Genomic DNA, 14,039 nt, shown 5'->3' with positions numbered 1-14,039 from the left:
ATCTAGTGAGTATCTAATTCATTTCCCGAATCGAGCCGTAAAAAGGCTTAAAAGAGTAATGGTAGAAGATTAAAGATTTACAATATTTTTTTATTTTAAGCTGGCAACAATTATCCGCTTCATTTTATACTACAGCATTATAAAAACAATAATATTATGAACCAAAAACAAAAACAAATTTCAAGATTTACATAAAAATATGTTTTTCTCTGAAATACGAATATACACTCAAAAACCGATTGTCGATATAAAAATAAAGCATATATTATTATATTTTTCAGAACCAGCTGCGAATTTGAGAAAAACATTTACAAGTAACGACAACAGTTAAAATATTTTACAACCCATTCTCAGCACCTGCAGCACCTGATACATTTGAACACACAATAAAAGCATCTTACTTTTATAACTCACGACATGAGTTTATTTCTCGTCGAGTCTTTGTATAATGTTTATGTTCAGCTTCAGAAACTAAAGTATTGTGCACTATATAAATATCGTCTGTACTTGTTTATGCCTTGTATTCTGATTGTTTGCGCGAGCCAAGAGCTCTAGATCCGTAAAAGCTTTATTAGGTGAGTACTCATATGTATTTTCTGCTAAGTTCGGCATATTAAATTATTCCCTATGATAAATCTAGAAAATTTCTCAAAATTCTTATGGCCGGCCAATATCACAAACATTTCTAAAGATTCTTCATAAATTTTTCAAAAGTTTCCGAGAACCGTCGGTACTTACCTTTTGGAAATTTCTTCTTAATGACGACTCGACATGTCAAAGTTAGTGGGAAAAGTGACGATGTTACCGATGTCAAATCGATGGAAAGTTGCAGTCAATTTGTAATTTTGTGATATACGTAACGGTGTCACAGCAATGTCATGAGCTGACAAAAACATAGTCAAATACCTTTCAAAAATTCTTTGAACACGAAAAACTTGCGAGAATACGTCTATGTATGTATTGTGCGAAGTGCACGGTGGGAAAAATACAAGCAACGAAAAGTCAACAAGACAACGTATGCTGTGGGAAAAATGTAAACTTTCATGAGATGGTATCTTCATACTATTTGACAACTGTAAACTCTCTGATAGCGATTATTTACACGTACTTTGCAAGTTATTTACACGCCTAACCGACTTAAATACTAGAGTCGACCATATTGTTTTCTTGATTTCGTCTTTCAAAACAGGTGGTTGAGTACCGCGAGGAGCCCTGTTAGCTTCTTGTACACTTGCCATCAGTTAGGTATATTGGAGCGACCAAGGTGTTTACAAATATCTGAACAAAGTCTCTATAATCAAGACATTAGAGCTCGTGTTCTCATATTATGGCCTTCGCCTCTCGGATATATCTGATGGCGACTGCGCAGTGTTTACTAAGCCATTAAACCTTGGAAGTAGCAGTCAGCATCACATAATTAGATCTTGGACTTTCCTCCGGCACAGGCTCCGGCCTAAAACATCTGTGAGGCTCAAATTGAGTTGGTTTCTTCAACATCTTCCTAACAAACCATACTAAACCCACTACAATCACCATCAAACCTAGAGCTACTCCAACCAACGCCACGTTCAAACTTTTAAAACTAGCCTTCATCTCTAAAGACCCTGACTCCAATACCTGAGGCACTATACAGATGGCTCTGCTATCATCCGCTTTGTATTTCGATAAAGTCGCACACACCTCATAAGGCCCTTTTAAGAAACCTTCCATAGAAATTTCTAAAGTCGATTGACACGGCGTGTCCTTCTGAGCTACTAAGGAACCTCTGGATAGTACAGCTAAAACTATGTAGCAGTTGTGTAGTCTTGTGGTTGATGAAAGTCTTTGTGACCGTGGAAGAATGAACGGGCGAGGAGTTGGCAGGCCCATCATTGATATGACGACAGTTAAAAGGCCGTCGCTGGTCACGTTGGAGCGAACTTCAGTTACCCTGTAATAGAGTAATTAGATACATGTTAAATTCTGTACTCGCACGAACACAATAATTCATAGGCTTGGGCGATAATAGTTACCACGGTAGTTCAAACCAGTCGGATACAAAACACATAATATCCGAAATCCGAATTTCCTCACGATATTTTCCTTCATCAAAGAATCTTATTGGGTATGAGCCGAAGTTTTGACATACGACCTTCGGTGTATAAGTGCTGTTTATCTCATTGAGGATCATGTAGAACCTAAGTAGGTATGAAAGACGAAAGTATGAAGATGTATGAAGTGTGGAAGACGATGGATGGAAGTGCTGATGGCCTAGCGGAAAGAGCGGGTGACTTTCAATCCGAGGTCATGGGTTCAAACTCCGGCTATACCAATGAGTTTTTCGGAACTTATGTTTTAACTTATGATTTAGTTGCCAAGCGGACCCCAGGCTCCATTAAGCCGTGGCAAAAATGTCGGTACAATGCGAGGAAGATGATGATGATGAGATAAGAGAAAGTATGTAGTAGCTACCTCAAGTTATCTCTGCTGACAGGAAGCGTGACGGGGACGGGCACGGGAGTAACAAAGGGGGCCCGCTGCCGCACCACCTGAGGGGCTCCGCATCCAAGGACGAGAGAGAGAGGGATGTCGTTGCTGTCCATCTCTTCCAGAGCTATGCAGAATCTGGGAAAAGAGATCATAGACTTGTTACTGGCATAAATTGAACCCATCTTTAATCGCAAGGCTTTATATTTTTATGACTTAAGACTATTTTCATCATTATCATCATCATTTTGAGTAGCTTCTTCTTGCCTACATGGTTCTCTTCGTGTATGCCACTTATCCCGAATATATTCATAGTTAGAAATGTCCAAGATAATTTATGGTATTGTCGATACAAAATTAAAATTGTAGCCCCTCTTAGCAGGCTGCTAAAACAGGTAGACCTTCTCATCGCCAACAAACTGTCAATGCAGTTTGGCGTAAAGAAATCTACGCGGCGAAGGAAAAGACATAATTCGAACGAATGTTCAACAGGATGAAAATCCACAGGATCCATTTCCACAAACCCGCACCTGCAAATATGGCCCCACATTGGCAGGTGCGGCTCTCGTGACATGTGATTTGCCTCAATATACCTACCTCTTCCTCGTGCCTCTGTGACCCCAGTACATTTAAACCGGTATATCGATGGTAAGTCCACAGCACGGGTAGACCTTTTAATTGATTAACCACGCGTGGAGGAAAAAGAGTTAGAGGCTGTTCATGTACAGTGACTAGGTAAGTAAATTGTATAAACATATTATTAAATTAAATTAAATTAAATAATCATTTATTTCAGATTAGGCAATCCATAGAATTTGTTAGTTGTCTTAAACTACGTACCTATTAACTAGTGTTAGTATTAACATATCACTAATCAACCTACACTAAAGAGGAACTGCAGAACATACAGGTCGCCCAGTCAGAACCACCAGGTGCCTCCACAATCGACAGACGTATCTATCGGATAATACTTTCAGAAAGCTGTTGGGACTACTTCTCGCTCGTTGCATTAAAGACATATTATGATAGGAATACAAGTGCTTACGTATATTGATCCACCGGGTCTATCTTGAGCCCCCTCAGCACCACATTAGCAGGCGCGGCTCTGTGACAAGCGACTTGTTTCGGCAGACCGCCTCCTCGCGCCACTGTGACACCGGTACATCTAAGCCGGTGTGTCGATGGCGGGTCCACTGACCAGGACAGGTAGACCTCTGCATCATCGAACCAGGCGTCGAGGAGAGAGACCTGGTGGAAATGGTTTCTTTTTAAATTGCTATGAAGTTCGATGTGGAGAAGACCGTCTACAAGCTTTTTAGAATAGAATAGAATAGAATAGAATGTTCATTTTCGTTGCTCTTGACTTTCACTTACAGAAGGTCGGTAAATTGAACTTCTCTATTGACCTCACTTTTACCTTCTGATTATTGCCCTCACTTATACGTAAAAATTCAAGGATTGCGCAATACGGATAGAAAAAAATTTAAGCCTGGCGTTTATTCATAGAAATATTTCTCGGGGAGGACTAACATACAAATAAGGCTGTAAATATTATAGACGTCTTTAACTCAGACTGTGAAAAAAACATGACGAAAGTAAGAGATAAGTATATTCAAGTCGTTATTGACTGAAAAACTACCTATCTGAAAACCTTTATTTACCTACATATAACCTTTTTTTGTACGAGTTATTTGTCTAACAAAAAAGGTACGTTATTTCCACACAACTGTTCTCCAATCACACAGTCCGGAAGTTTGATATCGACTGAAATACATACGAGCACCGGCTCGTATGTATAAGAGTTAAACATTTCATTTGTCATTTTGTGTCCGGTGTCCCACTCAGACACAAATAAGGTAAGATATGCGTAAAAGGAACAGAATAAAAAGCTTTAATTTTCGAAATTCGAATAATAGATTTCAGTGAAATGGAAAATTGGATCTATCGTCGCACGAAATTCTCAAAGCTAATATATGACGCATAAATTAATGTTGAATCATTTCGACAGGCTTAATAAAATGTGTCAATAATAAAAATATCAAATGTAGCAAAGAATTCTTGTGTAAATATTATCTTGTTTTAAAAACGATTACTTTATTGGAGCTTAATAAAAACCAAATGCCATAAATAATATCTCTGTATCTAAAGATACAGACAGACTAATATCTCATAGTACAAAGTATGTATTTATATTTGTCTATACTCGTACGTCAGAGCGCGGCGCGCTCATTCTTTCTTCCGTGACTCGTACTTTGCCACAGATGGAATATTGCACAATATTCATATTTGTTTTTGTTTTATTCTAAGAAGATTTTTTTGAAAAACAAAAAGAATTTTGACTGAGCCAGAAGCGGTATCATGGTCGCATTTTTATCACATGTCATGCCATGCGTCAATTTCGCACTTACATATCTGTTAGAACGTGACAGGCAAGGTGATAAATGATAAAGAGCCCACCATTTTAGCCCTAACTTTAAACCAAAGTTCCAAATCCGTTGAAACAAATTTGAGGGTTAAAATCCAGTATCAGGTTCTTTATAATTTAACTAAAAACTTACCTTAGCTTTAGAAATAGGCAAATCCTCCTCCGCCGGCACACCCATCTCATCATCATACATATCATCATCCAGCCCTTTATCATCATATTCATCCTTTTCATCAACAGTATTGACAATCTTATAATCCACCTCAATCTTCTCGACATGTTCAAAGTCGTCACACAGTTTGTTTTTCGACAGTCGGGATATAAGGGCTCCTTCTAAGTGGGGAGGAGTCGTGCAGACTGCAGCGGCCTTGTCAGCTTGAGAGAGGTTTTTTGCCTCCCGCAACCACCGAGCGTAGCCCGCCATTAGACAATCGCAATTAAGTGGGTTATCTGTGGAATTTATAGCAGTTTTTAAGATAGTTTTTCTTTGCTGCAGGTTTGGTGATAACTGGATAACTGCATAGGTCGTTAGGGAGAGATATTTCCGGTGTTGGTGTCTTAAGTTCTTAATGGTTTTTGTTTGTCGCGGTTGTGAACTTATGATAAAGAAAATCGCAAACTTAAAATTCATATATCAAATAGAAATCAATGACATATGGTGACAGAATGGGATGCATGACGGAAACATTTAGGGTAACATTCCATTTCCAGCGACAGCTACACTACTGTCAATTTTACTATGGAAATTGACCATGACAGCGACGCGTTCAGTACCAGTAGTGCAGCTACCGTTAGAAATGAAATGTTTAGTGACTGTAACTATTGTTTTTCTATCAATAGTGACATTATAAATAAATCAGTTCTTCATCAAAAACATATCTAAAACTGAACAGTTGGCTCACCCTCGATGGTGAACCTCGTGAGCTGAGGGTGCTGCGCCAGCGCGCCGTCGTCGATGATCGAGATGTCGTTGTCGTGCAGCATCAGCTCGGACAGCCGCTGCAGACCCCTCAGCGGCTCCGCGGACAGGGAGCGCAGGAAGTTGTGGGACAGGTCCAGGTGCACCAGGTATACTAGCTGGGCTAATGATGACCCTGCATTTAAAAAAAAATGAAATATATTTTAACAACCAAAAACAAAAAAAATCCATAACATCTTGACCGACCAAGCGGTTCGAAGCAATACCGACTCTAATTTGAAGCATTTAAAGTTGGTTTTCGAACAGTCTGTATGATTTCGAATTTCATTTAAACGTCGCGTTCCAAAATGTCGTACGTCGAAAGAGATGGCTAAACTGAATTGAACTCTAATGTTAAGCACTTAAAGTTGATTATGCAACGAATGTGTGAAGTATATTTTTAACAACGCCTGTTGTTACCTAGTTATTTATTTCTTAATTTTTAGGGTTCCGTACCCAAAGGGTAAAACGAGACCCTATTACTAAGACTCCGCTGTCCGTCCGTCCGTCCATCACCAGACTGTATCTCACGAACAGTGATAGCTAGACAGTTGAAATTTTCACAGATGATGTATTTCTGTTGTTGACGCTATAACAACAAATACTAAAAACAGAAAAGATTTTTGACCGAAGTTAAGCAACGTCGGGCGGGGTCAGTACTTGGTTGGGTGACCGTTTTTATAGATAATGTGCGAGTCCGACTCGCACTTGGCGGGTTTATTCGTTGTAATTTTACATGTAATATGTAAAGAATATTTACTTACTTACAATGAAAATATTAAACCTTAACTCAGCGACAAAACATAATAGACAAAGCTCACAAAAGTTTTTGACTTCAAAAAACGATGCATGTGACCGACAAATATCTGACAATATCACAGCGCCACTTGCACTATCCCACTTACCCGGGGTTAACCGGTTAAATTGTTAACCCAGTGTTAAATTGTACTGGTAACCATGGTAACTCCAGGTTTAACCGGTTAACAATGTTGCAAGTGGTCCTAAAGGTTAATCTCTTCTGCATAATTGTACCCCGCCCGCAGTTTTGCATATTACCCAATACACAATTTCTCGCTACATACTATTTTAACACACACAGACACACACACACACACACACATACATACACACACATACACACACACACACACACACACACACACACACACACACACACACACACACACACACATACACACACACACTACATACTATTTAATGAGAGCAAAGATATTTATTTGTGTTATATTTTTATGTTAATGCGTTACCTCAACCCTGGAATATACGATCCTAAATCAAGAGAAGCACTCTTAAGCGTAGGTATGTACCTAGACTTAAACAATAGCTCCCAGATTTTGCTACAAAAATAAAACTGAGAACCGTGCAATTTACTAAAATGCCAGATTTTATTCCTGAATATTTTCAAACATGCATCCTCAGATTTACTTAGGAAAACTTAGTGAAGCCAGCTGACGATAACAAAATGGTAGACTCTTCATCTATACTCTGTATCTTTAGGTATTTAAATAAAAGTAAACAAAACTACCCTCAAAGCTCATTAAGCCAGAGATGAAAACATTACGAGATCAAATATTGTAGGTTAAAGTCAAGTCGTTCAGAGACTGATCCAGGTGGTTTTTTATTTGGTTGGTTAGCCAATAAATGTTATAACTACTCGAAAATGTACAAATTATTTGTTTACTTTTATTTAAATACCTAAAGATACAGACTATAAATCCAAAATGTGGCAGGAAATCCCCAAATCAATAATTTGGAAGGAAACCAGACTTGTCAACATTGAACCTCAAGCGTCGTAGATCTAAAGAACTCAACCCAACAAAGGTTTAAAAGATAACAAAGCATTCTCTGTATTTCCGTCTTCCGTCACGTATCTGAGATTCGTATGTAGCGGAAATTGAAACGTCTTAGGGCTGATTTACACTGTGCGAGAACTCGCATGCGATTTCAGTTACATTGCGGACAATGAGTTACGTCCAATTCAATCGACCGATCAAAACCGGCAATGTAATGAGACACGCATGAGAGTTCACACTTCGTCTAAATCAGCCCTTAGGCTTCGGAAAAAACGTCGTTCGTCGTTATCATCGACCTTTGTATCGTTTGAGCTTACGCTATGTATATTTTTCTTCATAACTTATAGATATAAGGTGGGTCATTTACTCTTTGGAGACCAAAAGCGGTACCTAATTAAATAAATTGAATAAGTAATTATAAAAGTATGGTTTCATAACGTTCTGCTTTTTATCTTTAATGGATTAATTTTCTTTCTAATATGAAAAAAATGTTCTTAAATGACCCCTACGTTACTGATTTTGAAACTCCAATGCCAGTGTGTTACGAACAAAATTTTTCCTTACATGAACTTCAGACAACAGCAGAAACTCAATGGGAAAAGCCTAAAACACAATTTTATTGTTTAGTTTAGATGACGAAAACATGTGCAGATCATTTTAAACTCCTCGTCCACTTATTTGTTTCCGCTTTACAGCACTCAGAATCACAATAGTACGATACAAGTGCGAAAAGTAGGAAAGAGAATTTACCTGACACTGCCACGATCTCGTTGTGGGACAGGTCCAAATGCGTTAAGTTGAGGAGATGCCGAAATGCGTAGTCTTCCAGAACATCGATTTGATTATTGTGTAGGCTCAGGTGGGTCAGATTGGTAAGTCCTGCAACAATAATACAAAAAGAAATAACAATAGGCGATTGTCTGATGACTACCATCACCATACCAGCATCACCACATGATGCTGGTATGGTGATGGTAGTTTTGCAGCACATTTGAAGTATTAAATAGTTTAGATTGGAATTGTAAATGTAACATAACATTACACTTAAATTCGGTGAATAAATGCGTTCAAATAAGGTGACTTTGCGTGAATCCGTTCAAAGATTCAATCAAAAATTACGGGCTGTATATGTAAATATATTTAAAAGTAATGTACCTATTTTTAGAAAAAAAAAACAATGTATTGTAATAGGTATAAATAATAAAGCCAGAATACACGTGGAACCAGTTCTATTGAAAAAGATAGTTTGTGAGATCGAGATCATTTAGAAACAGGAAATGAGATTTGTAAATCGACTCACTCAATATAAGAGCGACATCAAACGACTTTTGGGAGAATAAATATTAGTCTATCTCGTACTAGGAAATCCATTTGAGATGTATTCAGATGTCTTGAATAGGAGGCCGATTCTACTTATTTTAATATTTATTTTTATTTATTTAAATATGAAACAAACGGTCATACAATAAATATTGTTACAGTTTCTTCTCTTAATCTAGAGCTATAGTTTCCATTTTTATTAAACATTTATTTATATAGAAGCACGAAAAAGTACCTATCTTGGCTTAAGTTCAGCTGATTAGTAAGAGGTTACACTAATATGACTTTGAGTCGTGTCACTGTCACCACACAGAAAAAAAAAACAGGAACCTGATATCCGATATTAAACTTTCGTGAGACATATTTTAAATTGTTTATACGACAACGGTTTCACTCACTTGAATTTTTAGTCGCTATTGGCGATATGTGGCTTTTGCGAAATTCAAGTGAGTGAAACCGTTGTCGCATTAACAATTTAGGAACCTGATATATCTTAACTGATATAATGGATGAATGATGATATGAACTAAGATAATCTCACTAACCGTTCAAGAAAATGAATTCTCAAAATTCAAGATTGAAAATCTTGTGACAAGATCACAAGAATACGAAATACTTCATAAGATGACTCCTAGAATTGCATTTCGTGATCACCAATCAGAGTCAGCCGCTTACGCTGATTGGTACTACACTACTTAATGACAAAACTCAAGGTCGTATCAAAATGAGATTAAAACAATATCAAATTAATAAATCAGAATTGGCATCTAGTATGGTATAATGTAGTGATGTACCGACTATTGATTTGGCCGACTAGCCGACTAGCCGACTAATCGGCGCTCGAATGGCCGATTAGTCGGCCGACTAGTCGGCTAGTCGGCCAGATCATTAGTTTCGTATAAGTTCAGGTGAAAAACAATAGTTTTGCTCTTTTGGTTGCGCTATTCATATATTAGCTTGGCTAAAAGGTGTTCTCTACAGGTTCAAAGACCTATCACAAGAATCCTCGTTCAATTTCTGTCTTTCTTTTATTTTGCGATCCTGAGCAGACCGTCAGTAGATACAACTTGTAGGAGGTATTTCCAAGGCTCTATTTCTCGTACGTAGTCGCCACTTAAGAACCTATCCCCTGTGGTCAGCGTCTTTACGAGCAACGTGCCCTGTTTATAAGTCTCTAAATTTTGCAATAACATTAATAGTTCCCCATGGCTCCACCATTAAAAAAAAACTGAATTATAATAAAGTCCTTTAAGTATAGAACTTGGCCATGAAATTACACGAGAATCAGGTGAGATCGACCTGTAGAGGAAAACACCAGCCCCCACCATACGATACCTAACGATCAAACGGTCAATTATATGTATGAACAAAAGTTTTCACACCCTGAAATATTGACTGTTGGTTTCTTTTTTTCTGTTTTTCTTTGACTAATAAAGTGCCGACTAATCGGCCATTTTTGCCGACTAGTCGCCGACTAATGGCCGACTACAAATGTGGCCGGATAGTCGGCTTTCCCGACTAGTCGGCGACTAGTCGGTACATCCCTAGTATAATGGTATAGTTGTAGACGGTTAAATAAAGTTCATTATCAACAATCATCATGTTTCACGTGCCGCGTTGGCTATTTATGGTACAAATTTTTATATATTTTTATACAGGGTGGAAAGGCACGACGATTCTTCCCGGAAGTATTAGGTCGTTTAAGTGATACAGAGCAGATTGGTAATGGTAAGAATCGTTAATTGAGTAAAAAATAAAAATACCAAATTTTCTACTTTTTAACTGTGGTGATAACCCTATAGCATGTGCAATTGTGCACATGACGGCTAGGTTAAGGATCTCCGTCGGGAAAGCTCGGGACTTTACGCTTTTTTCCGATCGTTGACAGAATCGCAATGATGTATGTATGAATGACGCATAAATGACAAATAAATCAAATGAATGCAAAAATATTACAAGCAATTTTATTACTTCCTTAGATAATTACTTTTTGCCAATATTTAACACTATCTTCTCTTCACATACGGTTTTCAAATGTACCTCCGCATCTGAGCCCGCGCACATTGCCCACATGTCATTTCATTGAAGAAGAAAGAGTTTTGTAGTAGATATTTGATAATGTTCCTCATTTTTCCTCCGCAGATTGTCAAAAGCAGCAATTAGCCTTTAATGTCTCATTTCGTCCGCAGTTTCACATTCCGTTTGGTACACCATATCTTTTACACTGTCCCACAAATTTAAATAACCACGAGCATCTAACAACGGTATTTTTATTTGAAGAATATGACATTAGATAAGTAAAGTTCAATGACAATTTAATTTCAAACATCAGACGTCTTGTCTATTTCCTACCACGCAAGGTTTGTTAGTTAGGTATTTAAGAAGTACCTATTTATTCTTGATGTATTCTTAGTAGATATTTCATTTTTGCAAATTCATTTGGTCTATCAAACACAACCTTCTTGTATTTTTTTATTATTTTAGATAGTTTCCAGTTATTCGAAAATAATTTTGTGAAACGTGTTAAGAAACTAAAACCTTTTTATCAGTCAAGGAAACCAGAGATATTTATAAGACGATTGCGTACTTTTGAGTGGTTGTCAATGTCACAATTTAAACTGTCGTTGTAAACAATGTTGTGGTTAGTATTATTAATATTAAGGAATAACATAACTACTTCATTCAAGTATTGAACAAGTGGAACCACTAAGAAAGCGAAAATCCTGCAACGATTCTTACCGTGTTGTAAGCAGACCTGAGAATAGTTGAATGGCAACAAATTAGTACAATTTCCTGTCGTATACAGATTGTTTACTAGTAAGTTCATTGACCTTGTCACCTGTTAGGGTTAGAACAAAGTAGTTTTTTGCATGGATGTTTAAAAGGCCATAATTTAGAAACGGTTGCCCATATAAACATAGTTTCTATGGAGAAAATGTAGAGCTTAGGCTAAACAATCCGCCTTTTGCGGAAAGGATCGTCGTGCCTTTCCACCCTGTATAACTGGAACAAACATATTTAGATAGGTATGTAAATTCATAATTCATTTTGTGTAAATTCATTTAATATTTAATTTCACAATAATAATAAATAATTAAATACTGTTTCTGACCACCCAACCCAGAGAGGAAACTAGGCCTTTTTGGAATTAGTCCAGTTTTCCTTAGACATAGTAAGTAATATTTAAATATATAATAGTACCTAAGGTGTATTCTGGGAATTCCAACTACTTCAAAACGTCGGCTGGTGTCGAAAATCGCCATAAAGTACAGTTTAGGAATCAAGCGACATTCTGAACGTTTCAAAATTACTTATCAATAGCTAATAGGTGATTGGAACTAATCGCTAACATGCTTTTTACACGACTGCCCGAAAAAAGGAGTGTAACATTGTTTTTTCCTGTGATTCGGGAAAAAGGGTAAAATATTATCCTGTATTTATAAGTGAAAAACAAACAACTGTCTCATTTTTATATAGTTTGTATCCTTAGATAACATCACGGATCGATCCCCTGCTCGTCTATCTATACGCGTCCAATCTACGTCTGTCCAAATATTGAAACAACGAAAGTAGGTCACACTGGGAAACGTTAGAACAACTGCAGCTATTTTTATAGTTTTGCATGAAGGTATTATTTAACTGGTTAAGTATTAGTTTTATAACGTTTAAGAGAGTCTTTTGTTTATAGTGCTAGCGGTTGACCAAAATCAGCTGCAAATGGTGTTAGAGGTATGAAAATCGGCACGATTAATCTTTAGACCATTTGAATCAATTTGACCCGTAGCACCAAAAACAAAAAACAAAGGGAAAGGAGTTATGACGTCATCTTTTTTTTGTATGGAAAAAGAAAAAAATTTATTCAGAAACCTATCGTGTGTGATATTAAATGAAAGGGCATTTTGAGCCGGTTCTAAAAATATATCACATTATTATATTTCCGTCACTTGCATTCAATTAAAATAAAAAGAATTTTCAAAACATACCAAATTTGAGCTCCTCCAGATACGAAACCGTTGAATTATTTTTTGTAAAATATACCTCATGTAATACCCAATATCCTCATATCTAACCCCAAGAAATTGTTTTCGAAAATATTTAGTTTTAGTATTTTTATTTATTTTTTTATTATTACAAATTGTGATCTATCAATCTATCAATGAAACGACCTCCTAGCCTAGTCGATAGTGACCCTGGCTATGAAGCAGGAGGTCCCAGGTTCGAATCCTGGTAAGGGCATTTATTTGTGTGTTCATCATCATCATCACATAAATAAATGCCCTTACCAGAGCTTGTATATATGTGTATATGGGCAGCTTGTGGCGAGCTGTTGGGGAGTAACGACCCCACGGACCCGAGTGCTCCCGAGAGTCGGTCAGGGTCTCCGTCTCCGGCGTGTCTTCGTCGGTCGGAGTGGACCCCAAAGGGACCCGCAGGACTCTCAGCTCTGGCTTGCCTTGATTGGCCGTTCAGAGAGGAGTCGTTAGAGCTATATGCTCCAGGGGTGGAAGTGAAAGATGCATAAGACGCGAGTTGGCACAGTGGCTGTTAACAGCCACTGGGTAGAAAGCGGCGCACACCTCTCGACACCCCTGAGCCGCTCACACCGATGTTGCTCCTGGTCGTCTTCGCGACGGCAGTTTCAGGGGCCCATCTAGTCAGCGGCAAGTCACCACCTGCCTCGATAACGTGTTTTAGCATTGTTGGCAGGTGTCCGGACTTCTCTACAATAGCCCAGTCTCATTGTCCATCCAAACTTCAAATCCATAGACCGGTATACTAATCACTTTTTCTGCAATAGTCCCAATGCCTGCTGCGACCGGTTCATGAGTGTTTATTGTTGCGCCTGTGAACGGGTTCCAGCAGGCGTTCTACATGACATTAAAGCTCTCCAAGGGGCCTCTACGTGTTGGATCTATATCCCCACGCAAGCCTATCAAAAGACCGGGATTTGTAGGCCCGTGAATTCCAAAGTGGAGAAACAAATAATAAAAAAAAAAATCTAACCCTGAATATTTTCTAAATTAATTTCTTGAGGTTAGATATGAGGATATTGGGT

General features: G+C 37.8%; 1 protein-coding gene across 1 annotated transcript in view; it reads right to left on the bottom strand.

Moving 5' to 3' along the window:
* Positions 1–1,377: 1,377 nt before the first annotated feature.
* The window catches only part of LOC134679291 (leucine-rich repeat-containing protein 15), a 149,678-nt gene continuing 137,016 nt past the window's right edge, over positions 1,378–14,039 (bottom strand). Inside the window, exons 7-12 of the mRNA XM_063538189.1 lie at positions 8,414–8,542; positions 5,794–5,985; positions 5,025–5,341; positions 3,512–3,714; positions 2,452–2,604; positions 1,378–1,930 (exon numbers count right to left, since the gene is read on the bottom strand). Coding sequence (XP_063394259.1) covers positions 1,384–1,930; positions 2,452–2,604; positions 3,512–3,714; positions 5,025–5,341; positions 5,794–5,985; positions 8,414–8,542 — 1,541 coding nt within the window. The 3' untranslated portion in view covers positions 1,378–1,383. The remainder of the gene's footprint in view (positions 1,931–2,451; positions 2,605–3,511; positions 3,715–5,024; positions 5,342–5,793; positions 5,986–8,413; positions 8,543–14,039) is intronic.

The sequence above is a fragment of the Cydia fagiglandana genome, chromosome 2 (assembly GCF_963556715.1).
Source record: "Cydia fagiglandana chromosome 2, ilCydFagi1.1, whole genome shotgun sequence".
NCBI lineage: Eukaryota > Metazoa > Arthropoda > Insecta > Lepidoptera > Tortricidae > Cydia > Cydia fagiglandana.
The sequence above is the reverse complement of the archived record's forward strand: the minus strand, read 5'-3'. Positions and strand labels throughout refer to the sequence as shown.